This window comes from Clavelina lepadiformis, chromosome 8 (assembly GCF_947623445.1).
Source record: "Clavelina lepadiformis chromosome 8, kaClaLepa1.1, whole genome shotgun sequence".
Lineage (NCBI taxonomy): Eukaryota > Metazoa > Chordata > Ascidiacea > Aplousobranchia > Clavelinidae > Clavelina > Clavelina lepadiformis.
In genome coordinates, this window is record NC_135247.1 from 2062977 (window position 1) to 2080903 (window position 17927).

Sequence of the window (17927 nt, forward strand, 5' to 3'; positions counted from 1 at the left end):
AATGTGTTGCAAGCGACAATTTTTATTCAAGAGCGTTTAATTGTTAGCATATAATTTTAAATTAGATTGTTAGAAACGTGCAATTTTACAATCCCACCAATTTCCTGGGGCAGGTGCCAAAGCTAAAAAACCACCACTAGTTTTATGTATGGGATGTTTATGAAAATAATGCGTTTGTGACGTGTAAATTAGATCGAACTGGAGTCAATCATGCATCACGGAGTTGGTGGTTTACTGAAAAAAACCTAAGATTTGCAGGTATAGGGATAGGAAACATTAAACAACATAGACCTTCAAAATAAGTACAAATCTTGGAAATAAGGACGATATGGCAACCGTGGGTAAAGGGATAGGAAACGTGGGCAAGTGGCTTATTTCTGTTCTCTTGCGTCATTAGAAAATCTGCAAATGAAAACTTTTGCTTACGTTGCAATTATGGTTAAAAAACAATCTTCCATTATTTTGACAATTTTAGGCTAGGTTTTTGTTACCAAAATATTGGCCTAGGCTGCTGCTAGCCTAGTACTGTAGTATTTTTCAATATTTTATTTTCCATGTAGGTTAAGCCTGTAGTGTTTGAGTTTGACTGTGACACAGTCAATTTGACAAGCTGCCGTTTACCAAACTCAGAAAGCGAACTTGGAATTTTTTTGAGTAAAAAAAAGGAATATTTCAGTAGGATAGAAAAATGCGAACCAGAAAAACTGCTACTGTTCCACCAGGCTGGAAAGCATCGCACGTTTTAAAGAGATCTCGGGCAGTTGGGGGTGCAGAGGGAAGAAATAGAAATCACCCGGTGTATGACAGAAGCCATAATATAAAGAATGTCATCTGCACAAATGAGACTCATTAATATGGATGGCAAACTTTTTTATCTTCTCGTGAATTTATAGGCTTAACAAATTGATGCTAATCACTAGATCACAGAGCGATTTGCCAATTACTGGCAGCACTATATATATGCATAAATCAATAGGTGAAAATCAGCCAGTTACTGTTAATTGAGATTTTTTAACGTAGGGAAACGGATGTTGGTGAAATTATCAGTTTATTAGACTGTAGGCCACAGATAACATTGTGCTGAAGCTGTGAACCTTCCTGACTTGCTTATAATATTACAAGAAAAGTTCAGTTGTTTGCTCAACAGTGGAATAAATGGGGGCTGGAAATAGCGTTGAGATTCCTGGTGGAGGGTCTGAAGGATATCATGTCCTGAGGGTAAAAACATCTATTTCTTAAACCAGTAATAACATTTGCTGCACCTGCAAAATATTTACATGTTTGTTTAGTTGATAAAAATAAGTGTAAATATATTGATATATATTTAGTTTTTGTTTTGGTAAAAGCAATAATTGTTATGACTTTTAGTTGATCATTGCACTTTGGAGATGTTTTAACTCAATACCATTATTTAGTGTATATACTTTTTCAAAGCTTTGAACATGTCTGTAATTACATATATACATATATTTGCACAGTAAACATTATAATAAACACCATAGTATTTATTACTTGCTTAATTTGTATAATTTTTTTTGCCGGTGTTGTGTAATGTATTTGCAGATAAAATGTTTTTTTAAATGCAGTTTTTAAAAACAATCTTTTTATTGTATTACCAGGTTCAGGAAAATTCTCCTGGCTTCAAGGCAGGCTTAGAGCCCTTTTTTGACTTCATTGTAATGATTGGAAACACACGTTTGGTGAGTGTCGATGCAAGAAGGTTTGTCGATGTAATTACCAACATCTTTTATTTCGATTCTATTTTTTTTTCAGAATAAAGATGACGACAGGTTAAAGGACTTGCTTCGAGCCAACGTGGAAAAACCAGTCAAAATGTACATATACAGCAGTAAAACCTTAAAGGTAATTTTATCCAATGCGTGCTATCTTTTATGCCGGCATTAAAGTCGTATCGTGGTAAATATAAATTAATTGGGCTACCTGATACAGACCTTCAGTACCATTTTGCAGACAGACTAAAATATATAAACTATGATTATTGCAGCTCCGTGAAGTCACAATTACTCCAAGTAGTATGTGGGGGGGTCAGGGACTGCTTGGGGTTTCAATTCGATTTTGTTCATTTGAAGGAGCTAATGAAAATGTCTGGCATGTCCTGGTAAGAATGTTTTATCTTTCTGCTTTTTTAATGCTCATACTTTGAAGTGCAGTGCCACATAAATATTACATTCGCTTTTATGTATGTAGAATGTTAATAGGTAAAAGATAAACTAGTTGCAAATCTCATGTTTTTGAAATTTCGTACAAATTGACTTTCAGGAGGTAGAACCAAATTCCTCGGCATATTTGGCCGGTTTGAGGCCATTCAGTGATTACATCATTGGGGCTGATTCACTTCTTAGTGAGGTTTGTTGAGAAGTTTTAACAGACAATTCCAACTGTTTTAATTAAAACTGAAGTGCAAAAATTTCTGTTGTGATTGCTGTGTAGCTTTTTGTAAATTTTAATGTTTAATTTTTCTGGAACAAGCTGTTTAACATCGTATTTCATTACGTACGGAACAGTAGTAATGTTTCTTTAACATCATATATTTTCATATGTTCAGCAAGATGATTTATTTACACTAATTGAGTCTCACGATGGCCGGCAGCTGAAGTTGTTTGTATACAACAGCGACACTGATGCTTCCCGTGAGGTGGTCATCACACCAAACAGTGCATGGGGAGGTGAAGGGAGGTCCGTTTGTTGGCTCAATTCAAATATTCTGTTTCTGGTTTTGCTGTGAAATAACTTTTTGGTTAACATACGGCTTGTTGGCTTTAAAGTTTGTGTTACATGGTTGTGGTTTTCGAGACTAATTTCATGAGCCGCGGCTGCGTAATAGTTCAATAATGTTAACGAGGTTATCGCAAAGTTTTTTGTCAAGTTTTATGTGTCTGTAGCTTGGGCTGCGGCATTGGTTATGGATATCTTCACCGGATTCCAACTGCACCTTTCACGGAAGGTAAAGCGCTGAAGCATTCTGTTCCTCCCGCTGCCGGTGATGCTGGGATTGACCCGAACAATAAATCGCTTACACCAACAGATGGATTTGCCGAGGTAAAAACAAAGTTAAAGTTGAAATATGTTTATGTTGAAAACAATTGTGTTGCTTCTCAATTGTTTTTTCTGATTGGCTCCAGTTATCCTGGCTTTTTATTTTAAATCCTAAATGCCCAGTTCATGTATCACATGGAACTTTTTGTTGTCAAGGTCCCCTTAAAACCAAACGTCACGCCTGTTGAACCTATCACGCCACCAGCTGCAACAAGCTCCAACCTGTTGCCAGGAAACATGGGAATTTCAATACCGACCATACCGGCTACATTAAGTGCTGATTACACAGTCCCCCTCACAACGTACAGCTCAGTCGCTTCTTCAACTCTCGGAAGCACTGTGCCAGGTTAAGATTTTAGTTTATATTTTAGCTGATATTGACAGTCAGATGGTTACGTGTTGTTCATATTTCAATATAATTTTGCCAAGCTTTGGTTATTGTTTGAACATTGCTGAAACATAGTTTCATATTTGTGAATCCAATTGGTAACAAATTGTGTATTTATATATATACAGCTCCTGTAACCGGATTACCAACATTAGTTAATATTTCAATGCCGCCGACACTAACCACCAATCTTCCTCCATTAAATCTTCTCCCAAGTGAGTTTAACTTTTAGCTAGAAATTGTTGTAGACAATATACTTAATGCACTACACTATAACTTTAAACAAAAATTACAGATTTTTGCGCTGGCAACTTCTATACAATAGTTATTTCGGCATAGTTGATTCTGTCGAAAGTGATAATTTTTTTTTCAGCAACAGGAATTGCTCCTCTTCCAGCTTTGCCTAATCTTAATCTTCCACCTTTGACACTACCGGGAGGAGCACAGCTGCCATCTCTGGAAAGTCTGGCTGGAAATCTTCCACATGTTGCAGCTCTGCAACAACCGATTCTATCCAAAGATATTCTCACCAGTATGTGTTGTCACATGTGTTAGAGCTTAATTTTTTATCACCAGTCTTATGTAACTGTGTCTTATGTCTTATTATCCATCATTAATTACTGTGTTTGAAGATATACAAGAAATACAGTTAACTGAATTTATGCAATAGGTGTTTTATACATTATGTGAGTGACTTATGATTATAAGCTATTAGTTCTTACGGATATTTAATCGCAGGCACTCCAGCACCAGCAGTTCCTGTTTCAGTCCCATTGAGTGTGCCTCTTGCTACAGCACCTGAAGCTGTGGCTGTCAATGCCGGGGCCATTCCTGAGTCAACACAGTCCGCTGCTTCGTCTGTGCTGCCAAATTAGTACGGGATATTGCCAAGAAATGCTGTAGAGTGTCACTGACAAAATTTGCGTTATTTGGAATTTGCTACTTCCGCTATATTTCTGGCCAACGTAGAACTTGGCAGATCTGATGTTTTTTCAATCTTTCTTTGCAATCATCGCAATTAGTTTAAGATTGACTATATTGGTTACACTTATTAGCTGGGTTCATTTTTGAACCCAACTCATTATATGTGGGTTTAGATTAATAAATGTTGCTTAATGTTCTGTTCAATGAGTCGAAGCTAATTCCTTATCCGGGAATATCTGCTAATTTGATATTGCAGCAGTTTTAAAACAGATGTGTCGAATTTATGAATGTCAAAATTTTGTGAGAACCTAAAACCTTTGATTCATACAAGAGTTAATGCAGAATTCCATGGATATTAGCTGCAGTGCGAAACTTTTGCGTGTACTGAATTATAAAGTTGATTTGAATTTGTTATTTTCATATATTTATGGTGTGAAGCATATGTTAAGTACGTAATATGGCAAATAGTCGTGTAAATTATTTGAAAAGTTATCCATGGGAAATCCACAAGTTCTGGCACGACGCAATAAATGCAACGTGGTTACAGTCATGTTAGTTTCAGTTGCATTTGGTATGTTTTCACTACTACGATTTATGCAATTTCGTTATTTGAAGTCAAGGCCATCATATTGAATTTCGTCACCGTTTGGCATTACGCAAGCAAAGGATGTTTTTGATGTCGGTTTTCTTGTCGAATGTTTTTACGAAAGTGAAGATTTATTTTGTTGTCGTTACGCGAAGTTTATAAATCTGTATGATGGTGCATTGAAATAAAAATCGTAGTATACACAACGTTGTTTCTTATTTTTGGATTACCGTTAACGAAAAACCAACGTTAGCGAAAAAAATTTAGTCTTCCTGCCCCCACAGATAATGACAAAAAACATGCAATACAATTTGGGTAATAGGCCTACATTTATGTAGGGAGTGGAAAACGGTTTTACAAAATTTTATTTTAGCGGCTCTACTTCGGTTCAGGTTTGTATCCGGTACGCACATTCATTCCGTTCCGGGTTTAGGCTCAGCAAGCTTGCTAATGCACGGTTTGCTCCGGGTTCGAATGACATTGTTTAGCTAAGCACTTTATAAATTTCTTCAACTACCCTGCCCAAGGAAAAATTCGTTAGCTCAAGGAATTTCATCGTGAGTGGCTATTTCTTAGTTTAGGTTTTATACATTTTGAAATAGGCAAAGGAAATATGTTTTGTACAAATCTTGGTTGAAATTATTGTATTGAAAAAGTGGTTACTTACAACTAAGAAAGGTTCGACTCCGGTCCATAGGCGTGGTCAGGGGGGCGAAAAAGACCATGCCCCCCCCTCCAATTTTAGTGTCTATAGGGTTCTACATCAGGTGGCGGTGTCTTAAAACAAACACTTTGTAGTTCCCTTGAATTCATGAAATATTTGCCCCCTACCCCCAATTTTTTTTCTGGTTACTCCACTGCTCCGGTTAGTTTTTTTTTAGTCTGCCATGGCTCAGGTTGGGTTTGGGTTAGATTGCCTCCTGGTTCCGTTTCGGTTTTCAAAAATATCCGCTCAAACCGGTTAAAAGGTACAGTTATGGTTCTATTCTATTTATATTAATTTTAATTCTGCAGAAGTACCATATACCATAAAGTAACTACAAATTTGGCTGAATTCAAAATTAATGATAAGGTTTTAAAAGGACGCCATTCTACAGCCCAGGGAAGGTAAATAGCCGAATAAAAAATTTAATTGCATGAAATAAAATGAAATACATTTGAATAAAAAAATGTTTACTCTTTTTTCTTTGACTCGATATGTGCGTTAATCAGTGTACCTTCTTGGACGAAAATCACTTACAGTACTAAATTGAATGTACTTTGTAATTATTTTTGGTAGAAGTCTGTAGCGCCACGCGTGGCAAAGAACCCAGTTCCACGCATCAAACGAGCACCTCGGTCTCTTTTTTTTGGTAGGAGCCCAGAATAGTTCTGTGTTTCAGGTAAGTTTAAATCGGTTTTAATCTCAATTTAGGAAGAACTGATTTTAGAGTCTTCTTGTTTGTACGAAAAAACATTATCAGGTGCTTAAGTTACGCCATTATTGTAACGAATAATGCATGAGGTAGGTTACTATTTTAACATTTGAAAAGTACAAGAGCCGGGCCAAACGCACACTGTCATCGCTGCAGTGTTATAAATTAAGTAACACAGTGCCTACATAATTATACTTCATAATATCGGTTTCTAGAATGGGGGCTTACAAGTACATGAGTGAAGTATGGCGGAAAAAGCAGTCCGACGTTATGCGTTATTTGCATCGAATTAGATGCTGGCATTTTCGTCAGCTCTCGGCAATACATCGTGCTCCAAGACCGACCAGACCAGACAGGGCACGAAAGCTGGGATACAAAGCCAAACAAGGTAAGTGCTGATGATTTTATGGTATGGTTATCATTGGTTTTAATTAGGATGATGTAGATCTATATATGGATTTTCACTCTTTTGATTGTTGGCCGCAAAATGAAAACTTTGGGTGGCAGTGTGCTGCACTCAACCAAAAAGATTCTGTTTCGAAACATGGAATAATTTTAAAATTATACATTTGTAATTGTGTAGTAGGCCTAGCATTTGAAGGACCACTGGAAATTTTAGAATTTAGACCTTTTCAATGTGTATATTCCGCCAGTTGTAATCACTAGATTGCTTTGTATGTCGTACTTAAAACCACAATGAAGAACAACAATGGTTCACTTGCGATGAAGTAGAATTGTACAGCTAGCCTTATTGCCTTGACTAGAAAGTAGACTATGGCCATTTTTGACAAGTTGCGATGTTAGGCATGACACCATGGGTTAATGCCTTAATATTGTTTAGCATTTTGTTTTTTGTTGCTGTATTGATCATTTGTATCTCTGGACTGCAGAGTATGGTAGTTTTTAGCAAGATCTTGGGTGCGCCAAACAACCAAAAACGACAAGTGTGGTGTGCAAAAATGCTCAGATGCAATAGAATTGTGTACTTCGTTGCGCAATTACACACTAATGTACACAGTTTGACTTATTCAATATTTAAATATATTGAAAATTGAGTGTACAGAAATTCTTTCATAGTCATTAAGTGTAAAATAATGCACCTTAGTGCGGCACTGAAGGTAATATCCAAGTGCGCATATACCAAAGTCAACAGTCTGGTTGTATCTGTTTGTAGTTGGTGACTTTATTGGTTTGTCGTATGTATGCTGAAATTCAAGGCTAACAATGTAACTCAATATCCTTAAGATGATAAATAAAGTTTAGATTTAATTTTTGAGATAGATGTTGCCAATATATGTAAAGTTACACTAATTGTTTTTTTCAAATTTTCCAATGGTGACTAATTGTTACTATCATCTGAATTAGACTAAACCTCACAACGGACACTTGCAACAAAATTATCATAGTACAGGAAAGACAGCTTGCCAAAGTTAATATTTTAGTGGTAATTCTGTTTTTTTCTGATTTTGAGGGTTTCGAGACATATAGCTTAAGATAGCATTCAAGAAGTTGAAGTGGTCTTTGTGCAGATTTTATGTTGTTCGAATAGTTGACCTTAGGATATAGGAAGCATTTATTGCAAAAGGCTTCTGTAATTTGCTTATGTCCATTGAATTAATTTTCACAATGTGCATCATCTGGCAGTATGTGCCAACTTAACTATGACACTGCCGTAGATGAGTTTTTACAACTGATTATTATTTGAACTTCTGCTATACTTAATGAAATGTTATTTTGTTGTGACTTGAGTCGCCAGAAAAAGAATGGGTTTTAGTAAGAGGAATTTACTTTAACCATCACTAATTGCTTGTGATCTCAAAACAAATAATAAATTGTTGATTTTGGCTATGGCATATGGCTAGAAAGCAAAACCTAAGAAGTTCACTATATAATTGTTCTGTGCTATTTAATAATGTAGATGTTATTCAGGAAGACCCCGGTGTTCGTCTAGAATCCCGATTAAAAGACTTTTTGTATATGTATGATAACTTAAAACCATTATAAATATTGTCAAAAATTATCTGTCAACTGGAGCATTGCCTAGTCTCAATAAACTAAAAACTAGTTGAACTACACTTTTCAATTTTGTGTCGGATCCATATTATGCTCTCAACACCACTTTTTGTGTTTCCAGGTTATGTAGTTTACAGAGTGCGTGTGAGGCGCGGGGGACGCAAGCGACCTGTGCCAAAAGGTGCCACTTATGGAAAGCCTGTTCACCAGGGAGTGAACCAGCTTAAGTTTGCCCGCTCTCTACAAAGTGTTGCTGAGGTAGGCATGCCAGTTGTTGAATTTAGCTTGTTCCAAAGCAAGATTCTAGGTTTAAACACATGTTATCCACGTTTCAACGCTGTCTGGTGAATGCGCATGGCAATTGCATAAACGTTCTGCTGCATATGGAATGACATCTGGTTAATCTGCGTCTTGGCTGAAATGACTTCATCATAGCACAGGGCTTCAACAAGTACTTTGCCCTCTTTTTAATGTTTTTTATTTTAAAGGAACGAGCTGGACGTCATTGCGGGGCCCTTCGTGTTCTCAACAGTTATTGGGTGGCCGAGGACTCAACTTACAAATATTTTGAAATTATCTTGGTTGATCCGATGCACAAGGTATGGAATGCTTCAGTCTGCACATAAGACAATTTAAGCCCACAGCGTTTCATTTTTGTCATTATTCGTCATAAAACTAAGTATTCTTCACTCGTAATATGTCTGTAGATGTTGCAGGTTTAGCCGACTTTGCGTAAATCTGATGTGATAAAAATATTTTTCAGACTATACGCCGAGATCCATCAATACAATGGATCTGTAAGTCTGTGATGAAGCATCGTGAAAACAGAGGCCTCACCGCAGCAGGACGGTCGAGCCGTGGCCTTGGCAAAGGACACAAGTTCCATCAAACCATTGGTGGGTCTGCGCGGGCGGCTTGGAAGAGACGAAACACCACTCAGGTCTCTATTGTTCGGGGTTTTGTCCAAATGTTGTTGCATCCATTATCTTACTGGCGAACTTACTGCTGTATTTTTTTAGACAAGAAAATTTTAATGCATATATTTCTATTTTGCAGATGCGACGCAAGAGATGAGCATTTTAAAGCTTGTGATATTCCCGTCATTAAAATACAAAACATTAACCTTAAATTTGCTTTTTATATAACCACAGCCGCTCATACTCATGGTCATTATATACTCGAAACTATATCATTGCGATATCGAACTTTCGTCGTGGACCATACTTTTACCCTATAGGCCAGGGGTGGCCAGACCTGCTTCATGCTCGAGCCGCATATAAAAAATTCCAGTTTTATAAGAGCCACAACACAAACACAATAAAAACCACGACTTTATTCACTCACAAAAAAGTGTAGCTATTGATTAACATTAGTGCTGCGTGGTGATACTATGAGTCTCCAACTGGGCTTTACCAACTCTTTTTGCAATTATTATTATAACAGTAACCAAGACTTAAAACTAGGTCAGCCCTGACGTACAGCTTCAATCTGACAGTTTACTTAACTACAGTGTACAAGTTAGCACACGTCTGTGCAATAATGTACTCTTTGGAGTGTAATTTGATTATTACTAACGATGAGTCCATTGTTACTACGTGTCATAGAACGCATCGTTTCATAATCTGATCAAACAACTCGTCTAGACCGGGAAAATGCATGTCTAATTCATCAACGCTAATTCATTAAAGAGCCGCAGTTTGGCCACCCCTGCCATAGGCTACCGCTATTATGTGGCAAAGACACTTTGCAGAGCTTTTAAAAAGGGGAAACATGGCGGCTTCGCTTGATCATTATCACCGTCCTAACCACGCAGGGCAGACCACTGTGTATATGAGGACTCTGCGAATCTTTAGAAATTGGTTTAAACAGAACTATACTGACCTGGCCAGAATTTATTCGATATAAAGTCAAATCACGGTTTTACAAATGAAGATCATGACTCTCAATTTGCTCGCTGCTGATCTGGATTCAACGAAATCTCAAAAGCCGCCAGTGCTTTTTTTATTTTGGTGGTTTTAGTTATTTTATCTGTGTCGTATCAGTTTCGAGCTGCATATTTCATGAGAACTGAGGACTCATCCCTTGCAGACGAATTTTGTCCGTTGTCACAGAAGCTAAATTCAAGCGGGCTAAATCGCATGAGGTGACGTTTGCTGTTCGACTTTTGTCGAGTCCTGATGCTTGCCACAAAGTTTTTGCGTGTACCTGGGAAAACGGAAACAATTTTAACAGAAATACGAAAGTTAGGCTTAACTCAGTCATCGTAGAGCTAACTGGTTACTTTTCTTGCGCTGCCGCTTCTTCCATGGTGTCGGGAAGTGGAAGTGATCTGGTTTCAGGAAGAAAATAAACTCCAAACGCCGCAAGAATTCCAACCAATCCTGTCACTAAGTACGGTATGCCGGCGTAATATTTCTCTCCTATTTTGGGAGAAAACAAAACCGTTTAGACAGCTCGCAATTTGTGATTGGGTAAGAATACGCCCACGTTGAAGCAGGGTTGGCCTTAGCAAGTGTGGGGCCCAATAAAAGAACTGATAGCAGAGTCCATTTGACGATTTTACATAACTTAATGTAATTACGTAACTAAATATCAAAGCGTTGCTCCATGATGTATTTTCATCAAAACATTCTCTTTCGAAAGCAAATTGAGAAATAATTCTGTGATTCGCGCAAAGTAAAAGCTAAATTTTTGTTTTGGCGCAAAACTGGGCAACGCGGTTGCGTCACTCGCATTGGTCCAAAGCCGGACCTGCTTTGAAATGTCAGTCTCTCGCAGATTGAAAACATTTGTTAGGTGATATTAAGAGTGGCATTTCCTGATATTAGTTGACAAATGCCCAGCACTATAAAATATACAGATGATTGACATATACGGACGTGCTACTTAAGTTAAGAAATGAATATAAGTATCCTGTGCGTAACTGTAAATACTCTCAAGGTGGCCCTTCAAAGAAGCCAACTAAATGTTTTCGGCTGCCGCTTGGCATTTTGATCAGCCGGAATTTGGAAAAAGTAGGCATAATATAAGCATAATCATATCCTTATAAATTACAATCAAATATGTATTGAAGCAGTTATGGAAATAATAACTCTTATACTTCAACTGCTTTACCAACCCAAGTATATGACAAAGGGCGCTGTTATTCCCGATATTCTGGCTACGGCCGAGCAAAGTCCATAAGCTTGATTCCGTAGCAAAGTGGGAAATAATTCTCCAGTTAATATCCAAGCGTTTGCAAAAGCTCCTGAACCAAAAAATAATCCCATCAAGCTGAAAACAGTAACTGCTGGCTGGTCTGTACAAAACATGTCTATGGTTAATAATTAAATCTTACAGCGTAGTCCACATGCAGAAAACTTTTGTCACGCACAAGTTAACAACTGCAGCATACAGGGAAAGCCTATGTTAACTCATGATTTCAGTTTAGTTCACGACACTTAGCCAGTTCTAGCCTTACCCGCGCGGGTTAAAAGAAGCTTTGGGCAATTCATTTTAATTTAACGGTATCCTGCACCTTTTAATTAACAAACTTCCTCTGTGAGTTATTTAACTATGATTTTTTTTAAATTACTTGCATTTGCTTAACCCAATCGTAATAAGACAGCAAACAGCGGCCAAGCCAGTCATCGTGCAGTTCGATAATCTTCCGCCCATTTTGCGAATTGAAACTTGACAAAGTATTGCGCTCGGGATTTCAACAAGTCCAGCTAAAACTCCATTGAGATAGCGGTTTCCGGCGAGATTTTTAACATTGAAAAACAAGCCGTAATACTCCAAATTCACCGCAAACCTGTATGGAATGACGACACAATAGCTATCCGACGACATAATAACTGTATGACGCCACAGTAGCTTACTATCATCGGAGTTACAAACAACTTAAAAGGCCATAGTCTGTCGTTCTATCAGACTTACCATACTCCAACCAGTATCAGGATCCTTTTACGTAAGAAACCTGCTTTAAGAAGGTGGATGTAGGTATATCTTGTGGGCTTTCCAGTCTCTTCTTCTGCGACCAATGACTTCGCTTCTATCTTTAAACATAACTGAGTTAGAATGCGATCGGCAATTGTTGAACGCGACTTGATTTGAAAACTCACTTTTTTGTCGTTGATAGTTTGCTTCCTAAGAAACCGCGACAATTCCATGTCGTTTCTTTCAACACGGTTAATTCGAGACATTTCCTCCAATAATTTCATAGCATCGTCGTTTCTCTTCGATTGCAGCAACCATTTCAAAGACTCCGTTACATATCTGCGTCGCGGTTGCGTCGCTCGCATTGGCCCAAAGCCGGACCTGCTTTGAAATGTCAGTCTCTCGTTGATTAAAAACATTTCCTAGGTGATATTAAATGTGGCGTTTCCTGATATTAGTTGAAAAATGACCAGCACTATAAAAATACAGATGATTCACAAATACGGACATGCTTTTTAAGTTAGAAAATGAATACAAGTATCCTGTGCGTAACTGTAAATACTGTCAAGTTGGCCCTTCAAAGAAGCCAACTAAATGTTTTCGGCTGCCGCTTGGCATTTGGATCTGCCGGAATTTGGCAAAAGTGGACATTATATAAGCATAATCATATGCTTATAAATTACAATCAAATATGTAATTAAGCAGTTTTGGAAATAACTCTTATACTTCAACTGCCCAACCAACCCAAGTATATGACAAAGGGCGCTGTTATTCCCGATATTCTGGCTACGGCCGAGCAGAGCCCATAAGCTTGATTCCGCAGCAACGTGGGAAATAATCCTCCAGTTAATATCCAAGCGTTAGCAAAAGCTCCTGAACCAAAAAATAATCCCATCAAGCTGAAAACAGTAACTGCTGGCCGGGCTGTACAAAACATGTCTATGGTTAATAATTAAATCTTACAGCGTAGTCCACATGCAGAAAACTTTTGTCACGCACAAGTTAACAACTGCAGCATACAGGGAAAGCCATAGACATGTTAACTCATGATTTCAGTTTAGTTCACGACACTTAGCCAGTTCTAGCCTTAACCGCGCGGGTTAAAAGAGGCTTTGGGCAATTCATTTTAATTTAACGGGATCCTGCACCTTTTAATTAACAAACTTCCTCTGTGTGTTATTTAACTATGATTTCTTATAAAGTACTTGCATTTGCTTAACCCAGTCGTAATAAGACAGCAAACAGCGGCCAAGCCAGTCATCATGCAGTTCGATAATCTTCCGCCCATTTTGCGAATTGAAACTTGACAAAGTATTGCGCTCGGGATTTCAACAAGTCCAGCTAAAACTCCATTGAGATAGCGGTTTCCGGCGAGATTTTTAACATTGAAAAACAAGCCGTAATACTCCAAATTCACGGCAAACCTGTATGGAATGACGACAAGGTACTATCTGACGACATAATAACTCTATGACGACAAAACACCTTAGTATCATCCGAGATACAAACAACTTATAAAGTTATAATATAAGGGCTTAGTCTGTCGTTCTATCAGACTTACCATACTCCAACCAGTATCAGGATCCTTTTACGTAAGAAACCTGCTTTAAGAAGGTGGATGTAGGTATATCTTGTGGGCTTTCCCGTCTCTTCTTCTACGACCAATGACTTCGCTTCTATCTTTGAACGTAACTGAGTTATAATGCGATCGGCAATTGTTGAACTCGAGTTGATTTGAAAACTCACTTTTTTGTCGTTGATAGTTTCCTTGTTAAGAAACTGCGACAACTCCATGTCGTTTATTTCGACACGATTAATTCGAGAGATTTCCTTCAATAATTTCATAGCATCGTCGTTTCTCTTCGATTGCAGCAACCATTTCAAAGACTCCATTACATATCTGCGTCATTCATTATAATTGAACGTATGGTACTAGAATGCTATGATGGTATTTTACACGCAAAAAACTTCAAAACAAGAGATATAGATTTCGAAAGTAACTTGATCAACGTTATGCTGTACATGAAAACGCCAGATCGCAAACTACTTCATATATTCATTACAAGAAAGGTGAAATCACGTTCTCACAAGTAAATTGGGATGATGAGAAGGAAGTCGGCAGCAGCCATCAACCCCATCATGTGGCGCCAGTTTGGCAAGAGATAATTCACTAGAGGCGCCAATACCACGTTTACACCCATACCAGCAATATTTATGTTGCCAGAAAGTGAGCGGTATTTTTCCGGAATAATCTCGCTGACTGAAATGTATATTGTGATCATTTTACATCCTTACTGTTGTCACGAGTGGTTCGGTTAGAGCAATGCTGAAATGCTATCAACAACATGAATGTACGTTAAAGAAATAAGTTTTCCATCGACTCTAAAGCCAAATACATAGACATCTCACTCATGACAAATTCGCTGCCGGCTCTTGTTGCACAACAGCATCCCATCATAAACAGGATTGGATGAGACAGAGACCAAATCGGTATAACTGCCAATGCTGCTGCGCCTGCGCACATACCAATTACGGATCCCAACAGAGCTTTCCTTCGGCCCCACCTTAAGCAAATTAGGTTATCTTCGAAAAATTGAAATCGAAATCAAAAATAAAAATTTAGCTAAAGAAACTATGTTTATTGCTGAAACACACCTATCGGAGACGAAGCCCCCGATTATTGAGCCAGCCAGAAACCCAAACATGTATAAGGATGACGCCAGCGGTACGAACCAGGACCGGTCACAAACAAGATCAAACTGAAAACAAGACATTTATATTCTCGTTAGTTTGGCGCTAATGTAATATATTCACTCAAGTCCCGCTACCTTGTATATAGGCTACACGTAGGCACTAGGCTATTTGATTGCAATTACACTGGCCATGGTGCAGACAGCGATAGGCTACACTTACTTCCATTGGCACGGTAAGCAACTTATCAAGTGTATCATACTCCCAGCCATCCGTACATTTGCCGATGTCGCTACTGTTAATGGTGGTGAATTCTTCTTGGTCATTCCTCCAACTATCTGGGGTAAACCAAAGGTTGAGTAGGATTGCAAGGCACTCTGTGCAAGGGTCTAAAGCCTTTAAACTTTACATTACGCCGCTTAGCCATTGTAACTAGCCACCTGCAGTTGTGTTAAACGTATAACATTGACTCCACCTCTGAGTCCCATCGGGCCCTGTTTCAATCGGTGTGATATTAAAAAGACAACTGCTTCTCGAAACCACGGTCACGTGACTTTCGGACCTGAGAAAACAAGGAAGTTTAATGATTTGAGTCGAAAATATTGCTATTGACATTGCCTCGCCTGTTCAAACAAGTGCTGTTCGAAGCATCGTCGATGGCTGCTATTGAGCAACGATGCGGTGGTGTGTACAAGGGAAATATGGCAAACCAGATTGCAAATGGCGCGTTGAATGCACCGGACAGACATAGCAGCAACAATATGCGCTTTTGAAAGAAACCAAACTGCTCAGTCGCTTTGCTCAACTCCTGCATGGTTCTCCTACGCTTGATGTAAAGAATAAACTGTAATCGGTATTTACAAAACTACATCAAACGAACTGGTTTATCAGCCGTTGCTTATAAAACTGATATTTGGTGCTTCACTGATGACTAATGCTTTCAAGTGTTCTGCTAGCATACGTGCTGACACATTTACTACCACCTCAGCATATATCGGCCACAATAAGGTTTATGATGTCAGCAATGTTTACACCGGCATCAACTGGTGACCTGTTTTTTCTAAATTCAGAGGCTTTTTTGTTGAAAACGTCAGCTCGCTCAGATCAGCTGACGATTGGTCACACTTCGCTGATCTGTTTCTTAACTATCATTTTGACCGAATAATAAAGGAATGTTACGTCATATGTCAACATGATGATAACTCTATGTTGATATCAACGCGAAGTTAATAAATCTGGTTTGGCCGTCTAAATACGGCTTGGTACTTATACGAACTGTACTTATATTCCGTGCATTTAACTACTTTATCTTAATTTGAAGTATCTTTTAAACATTCATACCTGCTTTTTTGTTGGAAGCATTTTTATCAAATAGATTAATATATAGATTAATGAATAGATTGATTAAGAGTTTCTGGGCTTACATTTCAAATACTTTACTGTAAACAATTGATAAAAATGTATGATTTTTTAGTAAGATAATGTCGTTAACCGGGTTCCCAATTTGGCGACCGAAAGTGCTCAATATATTGCAGTGACAAAAAGCTATCGTAGACGGCTAACCATCATCATTGGTCAGTGGATCCAGTAATTAGTTAAATTAGTCGGTGTGTGGTAAGATATAAGAGACGACGGACTTTTTTCTAAAGAAACGCTTCTTGGAACAGACACTTTCATCACGTACAGGAACGTTAATAGCTGTAAGAAAACGGTTTATCCAACATGTTGTGAAACTAGCCTTGTATAGTAACGGTTATATGCGGGACAGAAATAAGTCTCAGATTTTATCATGGTATTCAGATAGTAAAGGCTGATATGATATCAGCTTCTGTTTTCTATAAAAAAATTCAACTTGTGTCTTAGGTCACAAATCTCATAAGTTTGGTAAATTTATTAAGTTCATTTCTAAACGTGTTTTTTCGAAAGCAAAGAAAACTGCGCTTTACCGAATAAAAATAAGTTAGCAACCGTCGTTTTATGTAAGGCAAAGGTATGGAATGCTTCAGTCTGCACATAAGCCAATTTAAGCCCATAGCGTTTCATTTTTGTCGTTATTCGTCATAAAATTAAGTATTCTTCACTCAGAATATGTCTGTAGATATTGCAGGATTAGCCGACTTTGCGTAAATCTGATGTGATATAAATATTTTTCAGACTATAGAGGTTGATGTAACGTCACTAATTTTTGATGTAAGTGTATATATGATGTCGATTTATATGTCCGAGATCATTATTTTATCTAAAGAGAGCTTTAGAATTACAGCATTATCTTCGTTCATTTTGTAGTTTATCTGAGTTGACAACTCCTGCTCTTACGATTTTCCCATCACTTGTTCTTCTACTGCATTCCTCACACACGTCGCTCTAGCTGCCGCTATTCGCAGAAGTTCTGGGAGATGGCGAAGACAAGATGGCGTCTCTCTTGGGAGTTATCATCGGGAAAAATCTTCTTCTCCAATCCGCAAACGAACAAACAACCATACAGACGTTTATTGTCATATTATAGCAAGAGCATAATCCGGTGAAGAATCTAGAAGCTCCTGCAGGTTTTACATGTACCGTGATGAGGAAAAGAAGGTCGGATGTGATGCAGATGGCGGTGCAAGCGGCCATTCGAAAAATCGTTTTCTTCATTCTTGAAGAATGCCTCAAGTTTGTTCTCGAAACGTGATCTATGATTGGGTAGAGAACGAGCATCAACAAAACCAGCTGAAAAAATGTCGATAAACCAACTCCCACATTTGCTAGGATATTGAACACCAGACGACCGTATCTGCCAGTGGAAGGCCGACAACCCATAGGAGTGGAAACCATTTTACCGTGAACGATTCTAAACGCGTTCTGTATGACTGGGGACGCAACTATGCCAATCAGAGTGATCCAGCTTATTACCTTCACCTTCAAAGTGTTTAAACGTTCTTGGCCCTGAGCATTA

The 17927-nt window shown here is 38.2% G+C and overlaps 3 protein-coding genes across 9 annotated transcripts; 2 read left to right on the plus strand and 1 right to left on the minus strand.

Annotated features, from left to right (window-relative positions):
* Positions 1-340: 340 nt before the first annotated feature.
* Positions 341-5161, plus strand: LOC143469456 (Golgi reassembly-stacking protein 2-like). The gene is made up of 11 exons (XM_076967149.1): positions 341-1218; positions 1620-1700; positions 1774-1863; positions 2006-2119; positions 2281-2367; positions 2567-2697; positions 2904-3060; positions 3214-3403; positions 3574-3660; positions 3819-3977; positions 4184-5161. The coding sequence occupies exons 1-11, from the start codon at positions 1156-1158 to the stop codon at positions 4318-4320; spliced, it is 1296 nt and encodes a 431-aa protein (XP_076823264.1). The 5' UTR covers positions 341-1155; the 3' UTR covers positions 4321-5161.
* Positions 5162-6218: 1057 nt separating this feature from the next.
* LOC143468765 (large ribosomal subunit protein eL15-like) lies at positions 6219-9512 on the plus strand. Of its 3 annotated transcripts, none has more exons than XM_076966150.1 (6): positions 6219-6337; positions 6586-6758; positions 8505-8641; positions 8872-8982; positions 9147-9323; positions 9440-9512. In XM_076966150.1, exons 2-6 carry the CDS (start codon positions 6587-6589, stop codon positions 9455-9457), a joined length of 615 nt encoding a protein of 204 aa, XP_076822265.1. In that variant the 5' UTR covers positions 6219-6337; position 6586; the 3' UTR covers positions 9458-9512. The 3 variants fall into 3 exon arrangements, with proteins under 3 accessions (XP_076822265.1, XP_076822266.1, XP_076822264.1); XM_076966151.1 differs by lacking the exon at positions 6219-6337 and adding an exon at positions 6394-6418; XM_076966149.1 differs by lacking the exon at positions 6219-6337 and adding an exon at positions 6437-6459.
* A 184-nt stretch (positions 9513-9696) lies between these two features.
* On the minus strand, positions 9697-17351 carry LOC143468764 (solute carrier family 22 member 2-like). 5 transcript variants are annotated; one of them, XR_013119023.1, is made up of 12 exons: positions 15616-17351; positions 15433-15554; positions 15215-15330; positions 14957-15060; positions 14711-14865; positions 14390-14561; positions 12487-12640; positions 12302-12420; positions 11958-12176; positions 11502-11681; positions 10665-10803; positions 9697-10588 (listed from the first exon to the last, which is right to left on the minus strand). XR_013119023.1 is itself a non-coding variant. In XM_076966144.1 (12 exons), exons 1-12 carry the CDS (start codon positions 15804-15806, stop codon positions 10513-10515), a joined length of 1743 nt encoding a protein of 580 aa, XP_076822259.1. In that variant the 5' UTR covers positions 15807-17351; the 3' UTR covers positions 9697-10512. The 5 variants fall into 5 exon arrangements, 4 of the variants coding, with proteins under 4 accessions (XP_076822259.1, XP_076822260.1, XP_076822261.1 ...); XM_076966144.1 differs by having other exon boundaries at positions 11962-12176; XM_076966145.1 differs by lacking the exons at positions 11502-11681; positions 11958-12176; positions 12302-12420; positions 12487-12640 and adding exons at positions 13046-13225; positions 13511-13725; positions 13863-13981; positions 14048-14201.
* Between the last annotated feature and the right edge of the window lie 576 nt (positions 17352-17927).